Here is a 19,311-nt window from a genome sequence, read left to right as displayed (position 1 = left end):
TGATGAAAGATCAATATAATACACATGAAAAAAAAAAAAAAAACATGCATTGTGAGAAGTTAGTGACATGCATTATGGGATAGCAAGCATTTTGGGAATCATGAAACCGCAACCGCATCAAGCACCCGGTTGGAGGAATGTCGTGAGAAGGATGCATGCTGATGAAGGTGGGGGGGGGGAGAGGGGATAGAACCTACCGCATGTTGGTTGTTGAAGACTTGTCCTGTGAATCTCTGTTTTTCCTAGATGATAAACAAGGGGGGTGAAATGAACACAGCAGTCCGGTGGCGCAATATCATGCACAAAAATACAAGACATGGATTCTAATAAAGTGTACACTGAGGAATCATGCTAAAAACAACTATCATGTTTGCATACATTTGGTAATATGATATCAAAGCTCTGTAACTAAGGCATAACACAAGATATTACATTGATATAATTGTGAACACGTGCTATTTTTAGAACAGGATCCACTAATTTATATTTAATTATTATTCTAAGGTAAGAAATATTCAATTTGCAAGTCAAAAATATTTACAATAAAAAACATAATACTAAAGGTGAAAATATGAAGATGATGAGAAATTGTTGCAGTAGAAAACTGTGTGCAAAATTCTGTAACAAACCACCTCAACAAGTTTACAACACTTGGGAACTTCCTTAACATGCCTTGATGTTTAGTATTATCAGGCTACTACTGTATTAAACCTTCAGGGACTTTCACAGATTAGGGAGGAGGAGGAGGAGGAGGAGGGGTACAAGATCACCTTAGCCCTGTGTAAGAAACCTTATGGTTATGACACTTCTGGATGGTCGGAAATGGCATTCTAAACTTGAATATTACGTTCTCCGTATCTCTGTATTTTATTTAATTAAAAAAAAATTTAGAGGGAAGAGGCCTGGACCGGAAGCCCCCTCCCCTTGAATCAGCCACTGTTATTACTATATGATATTCCTGAAAGATTATTTGGAAGCAAGTTAATCGTAATTTGAACATTATTAAAAACCTCATTTGCTTTAATTACAATAGACTGCATGCGATTCAGCTCTTAAAGGCATAAGAGAGATAGGGTAACATGAGAAACATCTCTGCAATAATTTGAAATAAACACCGAAGTGCCTCTCCCAATCAACATCACACCAAAGATGTTATAAGCGCCGCAGCACTTAATATTTAATCAATTACAGTAATCGTGGGAAGGAAATTATAAATCAAAATAAATCCTAATAAATTAATCAAAACAATAATACATTCTTTTTTTAAAAACTACTGTATACTAATGACATTGCCGCTGTATGTATGAGTGAGAGGTGTAAACAATTCAAACATACAGATAACTATTGCAGACATGGACATTCAGTAGCAATCAATAATCTTTAAAAAAAAAACCTTTTTAATAAGATTGGTATTGTGTGAATGACTTAGTTCAATCATTAAGAAGCTTTCGATTACACGACGACGGTAGGACGTAGAACGTAATGATGTCACTAAAAGTCATCTGCGCATGCGAGAACGTTAAGGTCACCTCGTCGAGTAGATCCTGGAACGCAATTTGGCCAAATCTACGTATGCAGAGAACGTAGGACGCCAGGTAGGACGGTCACGCATGAGTGATTCTGTTCTAGCGTTGTGTCGTCGCACAAATCAAAAGCTCCCTAATGCCCCCAATTTACCTTCCAGTTGTTGGGCTTGACACAGGTCGAAGGTGAAGTTTCCATGTTGCTGCTGATATCGAGTTGGGGTCGGCTGCATAACAACGCCACAGACACTGAAATTATGCAAATAACAATTTTTGTCATGTAAATCTTATAGCCCAAAAAAATGTAAAATAAATTAAAATGAAATCTCAAATAATTCGTACACATGATTCTAGAATTAAAAGTAATATTTTGTCACAACATTTTTGGTTCATTATATTTTTATGGTCATATGTTCATAAATGTGTTAATGTAAGCTTTCGGAAGAGTAAGCCTACTGGATAACAGTATCATAGAGTCAGCTCTATGGAAGGAAATTATTTTTGTGCACTGTGAAAGCAAATGGACAGATTTGTTTGTTCACTAAGAGAGACAGGAATGATAAGATTTTCAGTTGTTTTATTTTCTTTATTAACTTATTACTATCTATATACATTATGTACCACTCTATCTGCAAATTAAAATTGTGTAAATTATTTTCACCGAATCTATGCTGTGATAGGTTTATAATAACAAGTTATGGTATCAAAGTTTTTAGAACATCTCGGGTTGTCCTGGAGATAAATTAGCTGAGAAAATTAAAACAACACCAGAATGTCATGGCAATCAGCAAATGCACTCTCTACCAGAATACCCACAAGCAAAAACCCTTAATAATTAATTCAAACATTGAATGCCTGAATCATTGTATTCAAATCAGTTAACTATCAACATCTGATGTGACACAAAATCCAATCAATTCTTTGGCGATGCACCAGGGGCGACTGGGTTCACATTACAGCCCTAGTAAAAAGTAAACAAGGGGCGTTGGGGATCATTGAGTGCTTGCATTTCAACACATGAAATACTATGTAATTAATGTATGTATATAATTTTCACCTATATTTTTTTGTAAATGCAATGATTTTAGCCTTTGGCTACTTTTTGTATTATTTTTATACCAGAATAAATATAAATAAATATAAACTAAAGACTATTCAATTTAATTTCTGAGCACTTAAGATGCTAAGTAGCATGTGTGCAATTTAATATTTTATTTTTTATGTTATTATTTATTTTTATATGTTTATTTACGCATGCGAGGCATAGAGAGTGGAGTTGTTTTGGTCATGAGAAAAAATCCTGCAAATCGGACAGGAATTGAGCCCAGGACCCTGGAATGGAAAGGCAAGTATCTTAACTACTAAGCTATTCAACTCCAATATTATTTCATTGATAATTATCTGAACTATTTTTCCTTCTAAAAATGGTCACATAGCCTTGAGGTGCATCGGCCAGATATATCCTTCAAATGCTTAAAACACCAAAAAAGCATGCGAGTTATTTCCCAAAAATTGTATTTAAAAATGAGCATTTAACAGATGGAATGTTTCTGCCAATACACTTTACACCACATTAGGATCAAGGGCTCGTTGGAAAAAGTGCTGCTAATGAGGTTGCGAGATGGGGTGGGGTGAGAAGAGAAACAAAATTCAAATCAATCCTAAAAAGGTGACCCTTCATGATGCGAATGACACATCAAGGAAAATGTGTGCACAAAATCTTAAATAATGCCCTCACCATACCAAGAGATTAATCATCCAAAAGACACTGTGAACAGCTAGAAAGATATCCCCTGCTTCAAATCATACTGGTCAAGCACTAAACTGTTTCTATTTGAAGGTCACTGGACTAGCCCACTCACATCTAGTGTAATGTAAATCTATTTTCATTGCAATAAATACATACTAATTATATTAAGCAACTATTTTCAAGGCCGAAGAAGACATTACTTCTAGACTAATAGGTCCACAGGACCTGAAGGCATTTAAATGTATACAGTAGTAAGCTTTAAATATTATATTAAATTATATAAAGATTATAAATTTAAATATTGTTTTCATTATACTGTACATCTGTATGACCGTCCATGAAAATTTTATTGAAAGAATATTAAATGTAAATATTAAGATCTGAACTGTTTACTTTGCATATTTTGGTAAATTTAACTGATAATTAAAATGATCTATACATAAATATCTACATAAATTAAATAAAAACATTCCAATATTTGTTGCATATATCAATACATTTTATTAGTAATCAACTTACGGATTTTCGTAGCACGGTAAGTTCTGTAAATCATCTTAGAGAAAACCCTTGGGTTCGTTTTGATCTATTTGTCATGGAAAGTAGTGAACATATTTGATATAATGACCTGTTCAAATTAAACTTTTAAGAATTTTTGGTCCTCCGATTTAGTGTTTGTTTAAACCTTTACTTTTTATTAGTAATCAGACAAAAAAAAATTCAATTCAGAAAAAAAATCACAAGGTTTTAAATTTAAAAATCTAACCAATACATGAAAAAAAAACCACATTTCAAACTGCTTTTTACTAAGTAATTTTTCCTTTCCATATTCCATGGTCAACCTTTAAAACTAATCACTGTTGAAAATCAAAGAAAACGCTATCTGTATCAATGTGTACATTTCACAATCAAGCCAAAATTAATCGCATGTTTGGGCACAATTTTTTCCAGATTGGAAAGTGCCTAAACTATTATATTCACATACCATATAAAATAACTGATAAAAGAATAGCAAATATTGCATACACCATAATCATGGAGGCACAACACTTTACGTTTCTCAGGGATGTGATTTAGTTTAATATTTATATTGCCTTCATCTCTCTTGAAACATTGTGCCAACTATTTTGAAACTATGTACCCTTTTGTTTTTCAATTTATAATATCAAATCAGTAGCTGCAAAATCCGGAATTTCACCAAAATAATAAACTGTTTTTACTTGAATATATTTTATAATATATGAACATTGAAATAAATTTTTACTTTGAATTAAATTTAGCTCTAGACAGAAGATGGCAAAGAGAGCACGTCATTTATGGATTTGCGCAATAATTACAAAAGCTATGATAGATTAGCTAAGCAATATTTTACTAGTCCCATGATGCAGAGAAAAATGAATCACAAAGCAGAAAATGTGCATTAGATCACAGAGCTAGTTCAGAAAACATTTTCATTTCATAATTTGAATTTGCTCATTGGGATTTTCTGGGATTGGCAAAGGATTTGTAACGGATCAGCAAAGCAAACAATCTTTTACCTGAATCAGTTGAGCTGCAGGGTGTCTCCGACGTGCAAAATGCTTCTGCCTCTGTTGTTGCTGCACTTGTAATGCAAAACCTGAACCAAGGATACCCTACAAAAAACAAAACAAAAAATTGTTAATATTTAGAATTTCCATTACTAATTCTTTATTTGATTTTATAAAAACTTTTTTCTGAATATATATATCCTTTGTAATTTTTGTGGATATAAGCTCTCGGTGGAATTTGTAAAACTGAATAAACTTGAATCAAGTTGCTGCTTAGCAAATAATGTTCTTGTTGAACTATGTTTGATACGATTTTATACCATCATGTTCCTATATATTTTAGCACTATATTATCTATTTGATTTATATATATATATATATATATATATATATACCTCATATTATATACATTGTATATACAGTACTGTATATAAATCCAATATTATATTTGCTAGCCTAGTTCTTCAGACATTTTCAAAGATAATAAAATTTATTGTATTCGACATCACCACGCAACTAGACAGATCTGCTGAGAGTAATCTAAAATCTCAATACAATGGCGATAAATTCACATAAAAATAACAAAGCCAACACATTAACATGAAAAATTCAATTGTGACGACATACGGCTACGAGAAGGTCTAGTCATAGACAGTATGGCCACCAATCGTTGGTGAGTCACATAATCAAGATGGGTAGACAAATAGGTGGACAATTCATTTTAGGATAAATAAAATTAATTGTTAGTTTTATGACCGGGATTTGAAATTATTTTATAGGTTTTGACAACAATTTTCAGATCTTCATTATATTTTTATTTTCGATGGAAAAACGATGGTTTTTGAAATAGAAAATAGTAAATTTTGATGAGGCTGGGGAAATGAAACTAGCAACTAATTTTATTTGGCCTAATAGATAATTGATCTACAATTTTTTTTTTATTAGAGTACTACAGTAAATGCATTGGTCAGGAAAACAGCGAGTTAAATTATTGCTTTCTACAGATCTGTAGGCCTAAAATTTGAATGTATTCAAGGCACACAGCATACTGTATATAAGATTACCCTAATAAACTGCAGTTAGACAAGACAGCTTGTCAAACTATTCTTTTCTTCTATAAATCCACTGGTTGGACTGCAAAAAGCAGTGTTTCTATCTGACAAAGATGGATTTCGCACGCTTGCCATTTTTGCCTTGGAATGGCATATATTTAATGAAACAGCAAACAGAAAACATCCACTATAAAGCAAGCGTAGCTTTATTAACTTGTCATTCTGTGATATATTAGAAAAATTGGATATGATTTCCTCTGAAAATACTATTAATATTACCACTACACTTACATTTAATGATTAACTCGGAAGTACTTTGAACTGATACTCTCTCTTCTCTATGTCAGTCAGCAATTTTTAGCAAAGGTTTTTGAAACGTTAATAAGTTTTATTTATTCACAGCGAGTCATTTCAGTATTTTTACAAAGATTAGTCTACCAAAAGGCTGTGTCCTTAAACAATTACAATGAACAACTGATAAAAGCAAAAGAAAAACGAAAGTACAGGTAACTGTAAAGATTTTCAGTATTTTTTGCTTCATCTACTAAAAAGTTCCGTTCCTTGATGTAAAACTTTTCTTCTTGTAGCCTGTTTTTAGTTTGATATGATTTGATTTATTCAATATCTCATACAAAAAAGAGCGATAAAGGTTGTCTTGTGATTGCGTATTATGTATTTTTTCTTTGGTATGGGGCTTAGCTATTCATATTTTTCTACATTGTCACAGCTTCATTTTAAAACAAATTTTGTGCTACTGTCATATGAATAACTCTTAACTGACCAATTTTTATGGTGGACCCAATTTTGAGTTGCTAGACGTTTTAAAAATTGCTGTTTTTACGCATTACCCTAAACTTGAAAACGCATGCAAATACTGGCACTACAGTTGTGTAGTCGAGTTCATATCCATAATATGTGCTGATGATGCCCTGATAAATAGCTTCCTCTATATTCACTGAAACCTAATGATCAATCAACACAGGTGTTCACTGATGTTGATCAAATACTGACGCAGAAAAATTAAGCCAATTATTCGGTCACTAATAGATTCAGACAATAAATAATTATTTATTACGGACTAAAATTTGATTAAAATGATGGCAAGAAATTCATGGGGAACAGGTTCAAGTTTTCAACCATGATACATGGGTTATATTGGCTTTAGTGATGCTAGCTCATATAGTATTTAGATTACACTTTTATAAACAAATTTATTTCACTCAAAATGACTATTAAATCACAATTTTATTGTTTATGTTTTCAGAAAGATTGGGTGAAGAAGAAAAAAGCAGAAAATCTTTGAAAAACTTGTACTGCAAATATTAGTAAACAACTTTCTGTCACTTTGCTATCTTTCAAAAATATTATTTATATAGATCTTTTGATTCTTGGTACAATTAATTTAAGAGTATATATTCTATTTCCATATATTTGTTTTCTTCTAAATTTAGATTTATTCAGGCCTAGTTCAGACTAGGTGGATAAACCCGGCTCAACTCACCGGATTTATCCACCTGCCAGTCTGAACTAGGTGGCTTATCTCAAGCCGGGCTGTGTTCCTATAGTAACCAGGCCTGGCGTGTCACCGTGTTTAACTTTTCTAAGCCGGGCTTTAATCGTTGCAGGGGGTCTTGCATTGACTTCGGGTAAGAAAATGACCAATCAGCATTCAATTACTTACGCTGTGAGTGAGCGTACATTTCGCGAGCAATGTTTTGAAACACGTTTGCTGGTTACGGTTCATTATTATGAAAATTCTCGCGCCTGGCTAATCCCGCTAGTCTGAACGCCTGCCAAAGTTAAGCTGGGCTTAGCGTTGAGCCAGGCTTAACTCAAGCCTGGCTTATCTCCAAGTCTGAACGTAGCCATAGTTTGTTATCTGGAACTCAAGATATTGAATGAGTATTTCATCAAAGGTTAAAGGTTTCTCATCTATCTACAGTATTAATCTGGTATTAGAATAAATTAAAAAGACCCACAAAAACAGATAACTTAACAATTTAAGTTCATTCTGTTTACAAAGGACAATTATTTTCAGGCTTAATTATTTTTAGAAATTTGAAAATCTCATCATTGAAGAGGTGGTTATTAAAATCAAATACCATTGGAAAATCTGGTGGGATAGCTGAAAGTAAATGGTGACTCCCATTAAAATTAAACTCACTTAATTTTTTCCTTGTTTAAAGTAAATTGAAGGGATTATACTGAACAAGTTGTTTTATTCCTCAACTTAAATTCTGAACAGTTGGTATTTATTTAAGGTAAGGGTACATTGAATAATAATTCTGTAGGTACGGTTCATTACTTTATTCTTGTTTTTTAAATGACACTGGTATGAAAAAAAAAAAAACTGCATACATCTTCACTGTTATCGTCTTATCGCATCGTAATTACATATTTCCATAAATCTTAATGTTATAGTTGAATATGTATGAAATGGTTAGTATAGCGTATCAATGGTTAAGAAAAAACATTGAATAATAATTCTGTAGGTTTTTTAAATAATACTGGTATGAAAAAAAATGCTCATTGTATTAAAGTATGTTAGCCATAATCATGCCAATGTTACTTAAACTATTTATATTAATATGATAAGAAATGAGAAAAAGTATTGTGATTTATATGAATAGAGTTGATAAAATGCAATGTGAAAATGAAAATATTTAAAAAATGAATGAATGAACAAATTAATAATAGACCTAATAAATCATGTTTAGTGATATTAGTGTGGTAGTTGCAATGATCATAATATCAACTATAGTTATATTGTTATTTTTATTGTTCTTATTATTGTTATTCTTATTTTTATTCTTATTATTAGGAAACTGTATCAACTGTATATTAAGTTGATAAGAAATGAGAAAAAAACTTGTGATTTATATGAATTGAGATGACAATATAATAATGTGAAAATGAAAAAAAAAAACATGATGAAAAATAATATTTTAATTTGGAATTAAGGGGAACTCCAGACACAAAAGGAAAGAAAACAACAAAACTAAATTTAAAAATAAGGAAAAGCGTTCATTACAATAGTTTTTATTTTTCTCAATGTTTCATCTAAGTCGTATTCTAATGTTATTTTTTAAAATTTATATTAATGTGATAACGTATCTCGAATCGATGAAAAGAAAAAAAATTATTTATATAAAGGCACTATGAAAATGTGAAATGAAAAAAGAACACATGAAGAAAAGATTTGGAATTTGGAGTGAAGGTGGGATTTCCCAAGCAAAAGAAAAAAAAACTTTGCCAACAGGTAGGAGGACTGATAAACTTGCCATTCACCATTACTACATTCTATATAATTAATTAAAATTTAATAATTATTAAAAAAATTAGGGTAAAAAAAACAAAACAAGACAGCTGTACAATACATACGGATTCAGTCACATTCAGAAAGAAATTCATCAAGTAACGTGTGATAAAAAAAATATTCCTCCACGTTTGTAGCAGTTTGTACTGCAAGCTGTCCACTCACAGTGACTCTGCTTGGAGTGCTAAGATGCTATAGTCATCTACCTGACATCACCAATGAAAAAATCACCTGTTCGAACTTCCTCTCTAGGAAAGGCAAGCAATATTCAAGACAAACATTCCTACAACATGATTGAGGAGGTATGTACTGACAATAATGATATTCTCTGCAAGAGAAGTTCAAATGTCATAACAACTGTTCTACTATTTTCAGTTGCTAAGGTGAAAGAAAATCACTGTCAATAAATTAACTTACTCAATTGCTTGTTTGCGTTACTATTTTCAACAAATATGTGTACTTACGGCAGGAAGCGCAAAAAACGAAGCACCCAAGATCGCAAATAACGTGCACACCAACTTTCCCGACCAGTTAGTGGGCGTCTTGTCACCATAACCAATGGTTGTTAAAGTAATCTAAGAGTGAGATAGATAAAAAAAAAACAAATATTTTTAGTATTATTATCAAACTCACAATGAATTTAAAGTTACTACACAATAAATCGATAAATTAATCCATCATAATAAGAAAAGATTTAATAATTACATTTAGAAAATCTCTAATTTATAGTAAATTTCATAAAATAATTTATAATATTCTTTCTAGGTCTTCTATTCCAATATATCTGGTCCATATTGAATATTCATAAATCTCTAGACTACTCTCCTGCAAGTAGAGAATGTTGTGCATTGTATAACCTGTTTCCATTAGTGTAATAATGAGCTGTTAAATAGTTCAGAGCAAATGCAATATGCAATATAAATTTGACAAACATTGTGTGGAATCCTAAAAAAAAGTCTTTTTATTGCACAAGTAAATGGCAGCATAGAGCTGTTGTTTTTATACTGAGAATATTCTGTGGCCAGGTCCTGCAATTGAAAATAACTATAGTATTGAAAGGAGAGTAACTTTGCTCAATACTTTACTCAGCTGTTGTGCATTCACACTCAAAACATATCATTTGATAGATTTACAATAGTAATGAACGACAATTCAGAATATTTAAATGTATCCTCTTATCATATTAAAGCCAATACGAATTAAAGCCAAGCTCCAGAGGAAAAAAACTTTTTGCTATGTTGTACAACTGATTATTCTAAGACACAAAAAGCATATTTGATGAAAATGGAGATTTTTTTTCGTCAAATATGGTTTTTGTGTCTTAGAAAATTCAGCAAATGAACATATTAAAAAATTGTTTTTCTCCAAAGCCGGGCGTGAAAGGGGAGGGAGGAGGTATCAAAAAAGAGTATGGTACTGTTTGTACATGTGCGAAAATGTTGATAATTGTGAATGACCCCTAAAGACAACGCCAATTAATGTGTAAATGATGCAGTTTGAACTTATAAACAGCTTTCAAAAATCAATTAAAACCGGCAAACATTATGACTAAACAGACACTGTATTATAATATAAAATTCATAATCGTTTAAAATCTTCTCATATTCTCTCAATATTCTAGCAAGGTTTTTATAAGCCTGACAAGTACAGTACTTAGGAAATTAACCAACAGAGTTGTTTTAATACTGCCGTAGCATATAAAGATCAATATTCATGCGGTTAGCCATCGTTAACTGTGTATGTCAAATTATACTAGCAAACTAAGACACTATAAGAGCATCTAAGATGGTGTGTTTTTTTTCAACATCAAGCTCATAAAATTGTCATTATTTTAGATCAGCGCCATGAATCTACCTACATGGACTATAAGACTCACAAATTCATTAAAAATGTCAATACTTTTCAAAATTCTAGATGATATAATACAACTTGTGCATCAATCAGTCTATTTAGATTTTTAAACATTTATCATGCTCATCTAATCAATATTAACTTTATCGACCTACTTAAGCAGATGAAAATAAACTATACATAATATTAATATATATTGACATTGACATGAGTACAAGATTCTAGGACAAATATGCAACATATCTATGACATACAGTACAACATTTTATGCATTCTGGTAGTTTGGAAGGAATGTGTCTAAGTATAGACGATAGACTAAAGCTGATTTTATGCCAGACTACAAAAAAAAAAAAAAAAAAAATCCTTGGTCACACATTGTGTGCTTGTACCGATCAAAAAAAGCTTATCTTTCAAATAATGATCTGCAGTACTTCAGTACTACAGTACATCAATGTTTGAACAAACTTTCTGTCTGACCAAACATCATATGTTGGACCTGCAAAAAAACTATTGTGTATAGTGTACACCTGGCTTAAAGCTCTGTTTACTCTAGCAAATTTTATGTGACTTCTGTGGTTGCCCATATTTCTTTGAAATGGGAAAATAAATCTGGGAATCCCCCCCCCTCCCGCCATCCCTAATAATCATACCGACAAACATTAGAATAACCTTTATGGGATATTCACTGCATCCATTACCCAATTATTTAGTGAACTTCTTTGAAATGGAAAAATAAATCCAGAAAAAACCCCCCAATAATCATTCTGACAAATGGAACTTTCGATCAGATAGATCACTAACGTTTCTGTAATCTTTCAAAAACATGATTTACATTTGACATAAATGGATTTTAAGAACTGGTGTCAATAACCAGTATTAAACAGGATCAAAAGGAAAAAAAGGAGGAAGAATTACTAATCAGTATTGAGGTTACACTGGGAAGAACAAATCTGTACTTCGGTCTGACTAAAATTTATGAAGATATTCTTTGATTCTGCCTTCACAACATTAATGAATCTGACATTTACTCACATTTATGGTACTTAAATCGAGAGATATACATATAGAGATCATTCAGTATTATTGGCTATATATAGTAAAATTTGTTTGTATGTTCCTGACGAACATTTTGCAATCTGAAGCGTGAACTAACACATTTTGCATGAGTTGTTTTAGTTCCAATTTATTCTTTAAGCCTCAACCTCAAAATAGCACGATACTGAAAATGATAGTTCTTGAGAGTGGGTTCAAGTTACAAGTTTAATTATCTTTGTTTATCATCTGATACACAATGGTCTAGTAATTTAAAAAACTACTTTTCTTTATTGAAAATATTCATGAATTTTTAAGGAAATCACGCAAGAGTGCCTTTGAAGGCTTAGCAGATGATACGTTGTTGTAACAATGCTTTAATTGTAATAAAAGATTAAATTTCAGACACGCAACATGTAATACATTCTGTAATTTTGCAATCCTAATTGGCTAGAATGAAGTGTGTAGCCTCATTTAAGTGGAGCCTTCTGAACCACTCTATAACGCTCTATACAAATATAGGGAAATACAGTTTATCTTAAAAGCGTAAAGCCTGCAGGTTTTCAAAATCGCTACACTCTCGCTACAGTCTTTTCAATGCAATCGTTCACCGAAAACCTGTCTTCAATAGCGTGTAGCGCTTGTATGGACACCAAGCTTTCAGAAGCATTAGGATTGAAGATCCTGCTACAACACTTTCTACACGTAAGCACAAAGCTAAATCACCTTGAAGCATTGCATTGATGTATTAAATAACACTATACCATAAAACCTTGAATAGAAGCTATGGGCTTCTCTTTTTTTTAGGACTGTTGGATTGGCTTCTTTACGAGACTACTTTTGCAAAGTAAAGAGGGGCTTCTGTTTCAAAATGAATACTGTAAATTTTGGGAATTTACTACTACAAAACAATAGAACTACTGAAAAAACACATTTCAACCATGAAATCCTGTTAAAGAACAAGAAAATCATTAGTAAAAAAAAAGATATAGTAGAGTATATTTTATCCAATCACAACATCAGAGAAAACATTAGTCTGTGTCATTTAGTATATTAATCGGCATTAAATCACCTAAACTGTTGAATAAACCAAGCGCGTTTTTCATTGTTTACCTCTGTTTGTTTGAAATTCATTTACAGTATTAGGCCTATGGTACTATTTGAGAATAATTATGCAAACTAAAGAGGGAGCTTCTTCTTAAGGGTTTTTGTTCGCTTGTATTTTATATTTATGTACACAGGCCCGGGAAGAACAACCCTGTTTTGATGTGGGCCTCCATGTATAAAGTTGAATTGAATTGGGACTGAATGGGAATGGACTGCCGAATTGCCTATGAGACATACTGTCAAACGCAGGTATAAATTGTAAGAATACAACTTTATATGTTAAGAAAAGAAACCTGATAGAAGAATATGCAGGTGTACTTATGTAGTTCAAGGTAAAGCGACGCTATAAGGTGAATAGATTTCACAGAAAGATAAAGATATCTTTCACTTGCACTTCCTGGCTTTACCTTCATAATACAATTGCTTTCAATGTCTCTACGTAAAAAGCTGGGTTTTTCTAATTGAACTCCTACAATGAAAATGATGATGAGAAAATAGCGACTAAATGTAGCAATTAATCCTATTAGATCAACGATGAAAAAAAAATATAATCATTAATGACGTCATCTTTTAATCCACTTTACTTGAGAAAGACTCGTCAGATGGAGAGAATCCACAAAGGACGAAGGAAAATATTAAGATGAATACAGGAGTGCGATATAAACTGTTTAATCATTTTTCGAAGTTTCATTTCATTCAATATCCCAGCAGAAAGCCTCAAGGCGGTTAACATAGGCTACATAAGATGTGCGTCATCCCCATTACCATTATTTTCATATTCTATACAAGTACTATCAACATATGTCAAGAGAAACTTGAATGCCAAGAGATTGTGTGAATGATGGTCATTGCATCGCCACATGTTTTATTGCCACTGCAATTTGAAAATCTCTCTCCTTTGATATAATAAAACTTTTCAAGTGTTAAGGCTTCAATTTATCCTGAAAAATTCAACTTTACCTTATTTTTTTCGTTAAATAACATATTATCTTTTAAAATTTGTTAAAACATAATACAAATCAAAATCCCTTTTAATTTAACCAAGCATTTTATAGTTATTTTTTTTTATCAATTAAATATCTTAAAAATTGTATTGTATATGGCAATATATAATTATTTATTTATTTTCTTATACGTTATCGGCATGAGATTCAAGATTTCTTTATTTGTACCCTTCCAGGAAATCAGTTTGTACATCGCATCGCAAAAAAGAGTGCAAGATTAATACAAACAACGAACAACAATATAATTTTTAATATTAAATAATAAAAATATTTTTTTTTTAGCGAGTTGATTGGGCGAGCAGTTAAGTCAAGGGCACCGTAACCTTCAGCTCTAATATTGCCGCTGGTTCGAATAGCTCACTCGCCAATGGTTCCTGTGGTGGAAAAGTCTTCTCAGATAAGGACTTTAAACCGTAGGCCCAGTGTACGCATTTGACTCGTGAGCACTTTCAACAACCCAGTACATCTCAGAGAAGAGTAGGGGGTTACCCCGGTGTACTGGTCCATTAAGTCCCCTGTTGTTAATGGATATGCCACGTAGGACAGTGATTAAGTTCACTTATTGGCATATCCTTGGCGTTCATGCCTAAAGAAATGAAATGAAATTTTAATTAGGCCCTAAAACTTATTTGATGATATTTTGATTAAGAATATGGATAGTGGTACAAATGAGTTGAGATATCTTTTTGTTCTACAGGTTTTGTGATTTAACCTTTTACACAAGGGTAGCCAAGTAAAAGATGTGTTTAGTTGGTGGGAACCCAAGTAAAAGATGCATTTAGTGGGTGAGAACTATCTGTTAAGATTCTCTTATCAATAATTTTAATCTCACAGATATCATCTACTGTAATTGTCTATTTTGTTTTAGAATTTTCCCAGTCTGATTCATAAAAGTTGTATTCTGTTGTTGTTGTCAATTTTCTTACATTACCAAACCATGCATAACTTCCAAACAAAAGGGCGCTTTTATTTATTATTATTAAATTACTATTCAATATCGATGCCTAGATTTACATTTGCATTTGTATAAAATGAAAATGAAATTTTGTTCTAGTCTAATTGGCTGTGGTGTAATGTTCCCTCCATTGGTGTAACTATGGAGAGCATGAGGGCGCACACTTCTTGAAGAAAATTTGCTCCAAGGTACAACGTGCAACACATCTAAAGCAACTGTCTCTAATCAGATGTGTTTAATAGAAAACCAATATTAGAATTAAATTAAATGCAGCCAAAATCTATAACCTGAATATTAGCTATTCTAACAGGATTTATGATTGGGGCAATTAAATCAGTAATCAAAATCAAGGTTTAAGACTTGTGTAGAGTTCAGATTGATCTGTGTCAAGTTTATCATATTTAAGTAATATTCCTAACACCGATGATGTCTAAACGAAATAACGAAAGAAAGATTTTATAGACTTGTGACAGATTTTCTAATATTACACTTCACACATTTTGTTATACATAAATGCAATTGATTTTTTTTTTACTAGACTCACAGGAGGGATTGCTATTAAATCAGCCATTTACACTTAAGTGGTAATCCCCTTCATTGACATCATATAGTAGGCATACATTAATAATAATAAACTAAAAATGTGAAAACTCTCAGGGGCCACAATTTACCTCTGTATCTCTGATTAGATGGCTTGAAAAAAATAAGATTTTGAAGCAGATTTCCCAGTATACCTGGCTGAAAATAGTGAACTTAATTCATTTTTGCACCCATCCGACAGCCTATAATCAATTAAGAGTAAAGTAGCTTTACCTAAGAACACATGCAAAGACAGCATCTCAATATTGAAAGAAATTTCATGACGTGAGTTCCAAAGTCTCTATTGGGTTCATACACACCCCTTAAGGGGGGGGGGGGGTGTGAGGGTAGCAAATTTCATTATAGGCAGCTCTAGCACAGAAATGCCACTATCAAACTGGAAAAAAATGTTTTTCAAAGCAGCATGTTCTCCTACATGTGTGCCTGCAGGCTTCTGCTGTGTGCACTGCCATTGAACTGTTCATACAATTTTGATAGATATAAATTTACAGTACTTTGTAAAATCATTTGGAGAGTCTCTTTAAGTCTTCACAATCCCTTTAAATTTGAATACACATTACTCTAGTTTCTAAATACAGACACATTATTAATAATGCAGCAGTATACTAAATAAAGACATGCTAATGTTTTAAACCTGAAAATAGTTCATATATAGATTAACAATTAAATCTTAGCTTTAGGATATACCTAAGTTCGATGACTAGCTCTGCTATTGGTACATATAATTAACAAATCAATAGAGATTTTAAAGTAAAATGTAACAAAAAATCATTACCAAGCCATAGTATAATGAGTCTGGGAGATTTTCAAAGTCCTCTGGATTGTCCTTGTGTTCCAAAGCGTACACAGAAAATGAGATTGCAATGAGTGCTAGGAAGCTAATATACCAAGTCGTTAGAAGCTCCTGTAAAAAATGACACAAGATTTATTCTTTATTCAATATTTATGAAAATTTAATTTGTGGCAATCAGGCCAAATTGTATATAAGTTACAATAGAATAAAAAAAAAAATGGAAATAAACACCAAAATACATCAGAATCACCATTCAGCAATGACTTTTAAGTTTAATGTACGTACAAATAAATTAAATTTTATAAAAACAAATTCAAAACAATACACCTACAGTACCAACAAATTAAATAAAGATACTTTTTGGCTGCCACGGAGAAGGGTTCTATTAATAATAATCCATAACTCTCTTTACTGCAATCGTAAAACAGACTGGATGATACAATGATGATGATACTCTAAAGGCCAACCCAGACAGTGTTGTACGATGCAGGCCAACACTATTTGTTGACGCATCAGGTCTGTGTGAGTTAAATGCAGACACGATGGTTTGTGTCAGGGGCAGTCACGTCATAGAATATTAAACGTTTAAATGTTTAATATTTCTCGGGATGGTTCAAGTCTGTCCCTGACAATGAATAGTGTTGGGCTTAATAGGTATGGCATATACAGTAAAACACACACACAAAAAAAATAAATAAATTAAAAAAATAAAACCACAAAAAACAAGCAGAACTTCAATAAAAAGTGTGAAATTATTAAAAACAACATTAATTGTTTCTAGAAAATTTACGATTCAAATTTAAATGAAGATATACAGCAAATTTAATTGAGGCTTGAATTTCCAAAACCAGCATACTGCCACTATTGTTAAACTGAATAATTAGCATAAGAATATGGCAGTATTGTGTATAAAGCTATAATATATATACTCATAACATTTATTATAATTTACAATAAAAACAAAATTGAAATAATTCTAATACTAAATATCTAAAATTCATTAAATTAACCTAATATTATTATTTATATATATAGTTTTTTACAATAAGGTACTTAATGCTAGGTACGACTTGTTTACTTTTGCGCAAACTTTATGACGTAACATATAGTAAGGAACAACACAAAAACAGACATTAAATTTACTATGAGAGATTATGGAGACTTACTGACTCATCCAGTCAGTGGCTGGTATTGTCATATATACAGTCTGGGAACATATTGATGGTTCCTATAATTTTGCATTTTACATTCTTTCCAAGTATTTAAATTTCACAGTATCTCCATAACTACATAAACTATTTCTTTTACAGTAAAAACAAAATCAATCATTTTTCATGTAAAAATGCTTTTTTTTTTCTTGTTCAAGCATTCTTAACACAGCCTATTAAAAACATTTTAGCAGCTGTATATGTGACCATGATCTGTACATCTTGCTTTTTCTCCTCTTGTTGAAAAACCAAGTAAAAACACCCCACGGCATTGAGAACCTCCATAATGTGTTCTTGTCTTTTGCTCCATGTCACGAAAAGAATTGATGATGATAAATCACCACGCTCATCTCGCTAAGGTTTCACATTCGACGTTTCTTTCATGCTCATTTTTTTGCCTATCAATATGTTACCACAGAAACCACGTCAAATTTAACAAATTTCAATTCCCTCTAGATACATTTAGGTCCGAACGAACAAAATTTACCTTTTTCCACTCTTATTTTTTGTGACCGTGGCAAATTCTAATAAAAAAAAGTCACAAGAAAACAATTTAATTTTGTTTGTATGATAAATGACTTGTAATAGAAATCTCTTGAGAAAAGATAAGAGTGAGGGGACTCTACTAGTTGTTACCAACGTCACCATTAAATACAGAAGTCATAACAACAAATTTTCAAAGGACTGATTTCTTTGGGACACTTTCTCATAAGATATGGTAATCAATGTTGTTTCAATTCATTCCGAAATTCTGTAGAGATAAAAGCATACATCGAAAGGTATACATTATTTAGGATGCTTCAAGAGTGACGTCAGCAGCTCTAGGCTGAGGCAGTACTTTAGCTCCTGGCTATTGCAATGACAAAAGCCCTTGGCTCCAGACACGACAACAACCCTCGACTCCTGCGATGACAACTCTTGGCTTCGACATGAAATGATAATTATTGATCGAAATCCAACTCGGCGTTTAAGGCTGAAACATTTGAGTAAAAATTTATAAAAGGTCTATAAAAAACACTACATCAAAGTAATCTGACAAAATTCAGGCCGATTATCTAAATGTGAAAGCCATCGAGAAATAGAGAAAATATCAAGCCTAAGCCGCTTTCACAGATGGAATTAATCGGCTTGATTTCCTATATCAAAATGTTATGCTAAACTTCAAAGATAGGATAATATTCACATTCAAAAAATTGTATTAATTTATAAATTATATTTTGACATATTTTTCAAAGATCTGTTTTTCTTTCTATACATCCATGAATTATACTGATAATATCTATAGAATAAAGAAAAAATAAATAATAAAATCAAAAGGTATGTTGAATTTTCAGAAAACAATTGTGTATCTAGGGGGTGCGCATGCCCCCTACAAAGCTTACAGCCCCCTCCACCCGAACCGTTCTCCCACTGAAAATGTCCTAAGCAAAAGAAAAGCTCAAGTAGTAGTTAAAAATTGCCTCATATCACCTTATTTTGCGACCTAGCACCCCTCACTGAACCACCGAGTCCCACTCCACCTTTGTGCCCCATCATCCCCTTCCCACTTCAAGATGCCTAGATACGCCATTGACAGAAAATATATTTTTTTAAA

The 19,311-nt window shown here is 32.1% G+C and overlaps 1 protein-coding gene across 2 annotated transcripts in view; it reads right to left on the bottom strand.

The window, feature by feature from the left end:
• LOC117110479 (potassium voltage-gated channel subfamily KQT member 4-like) overlaps positions 1-19,311 on the bottom strand; it is a 41,786-nt gene that overhangs the window by 9,332 nt on the left and 13,143 nt on the right. The window contains exons 4-8 of one of the 2 annotated variants that reach the window (XM_033253197.1): positions 16,492-16,620; positions 9,632-9,742; positions 4,809-4,904; positions 1,678-1,772; positions 198-242 (exon numbers count right to left, since the gene is read on the bottom strand). In XM_033253197.1, the coding sequence (XP_033109088.1) occupies positions 198-242; positions 1,678-1,772; positions 4,809-4,904; positions 9,632-9,742; positions 16,492-16,620 (476 nt within the window). The remainder of the gene's footprint in view (positions 1-197; positions 243-1,677; positions 1,773-4,808; positions 4,905-9,631; positions 9,743-16,491; positions 16,621-19,311) is intronic. The other variant, XM_033253198.1, reaches the window with a different exon arrangement.

Source organism: Anneissia japonica, unplaced genomic scaffold (assembly GCF_011630105.1).
Source record: "Anneissia japonica isolate Jap-2015-1 unplaced genomic scaffold, ASM1163010v1 scaffold3040_len1308831_cov196, whole genome shotgun sequence".
Lineage (NCBI taxonomy): Eukaryota > Metazoa > Echinodermata > Crinoidea > Comatulida > Comatulidae > Anneissia > Anneissia japonica.
This window is presented reverse-complemented; position numbering and strand designations above follow the sequence as displayed.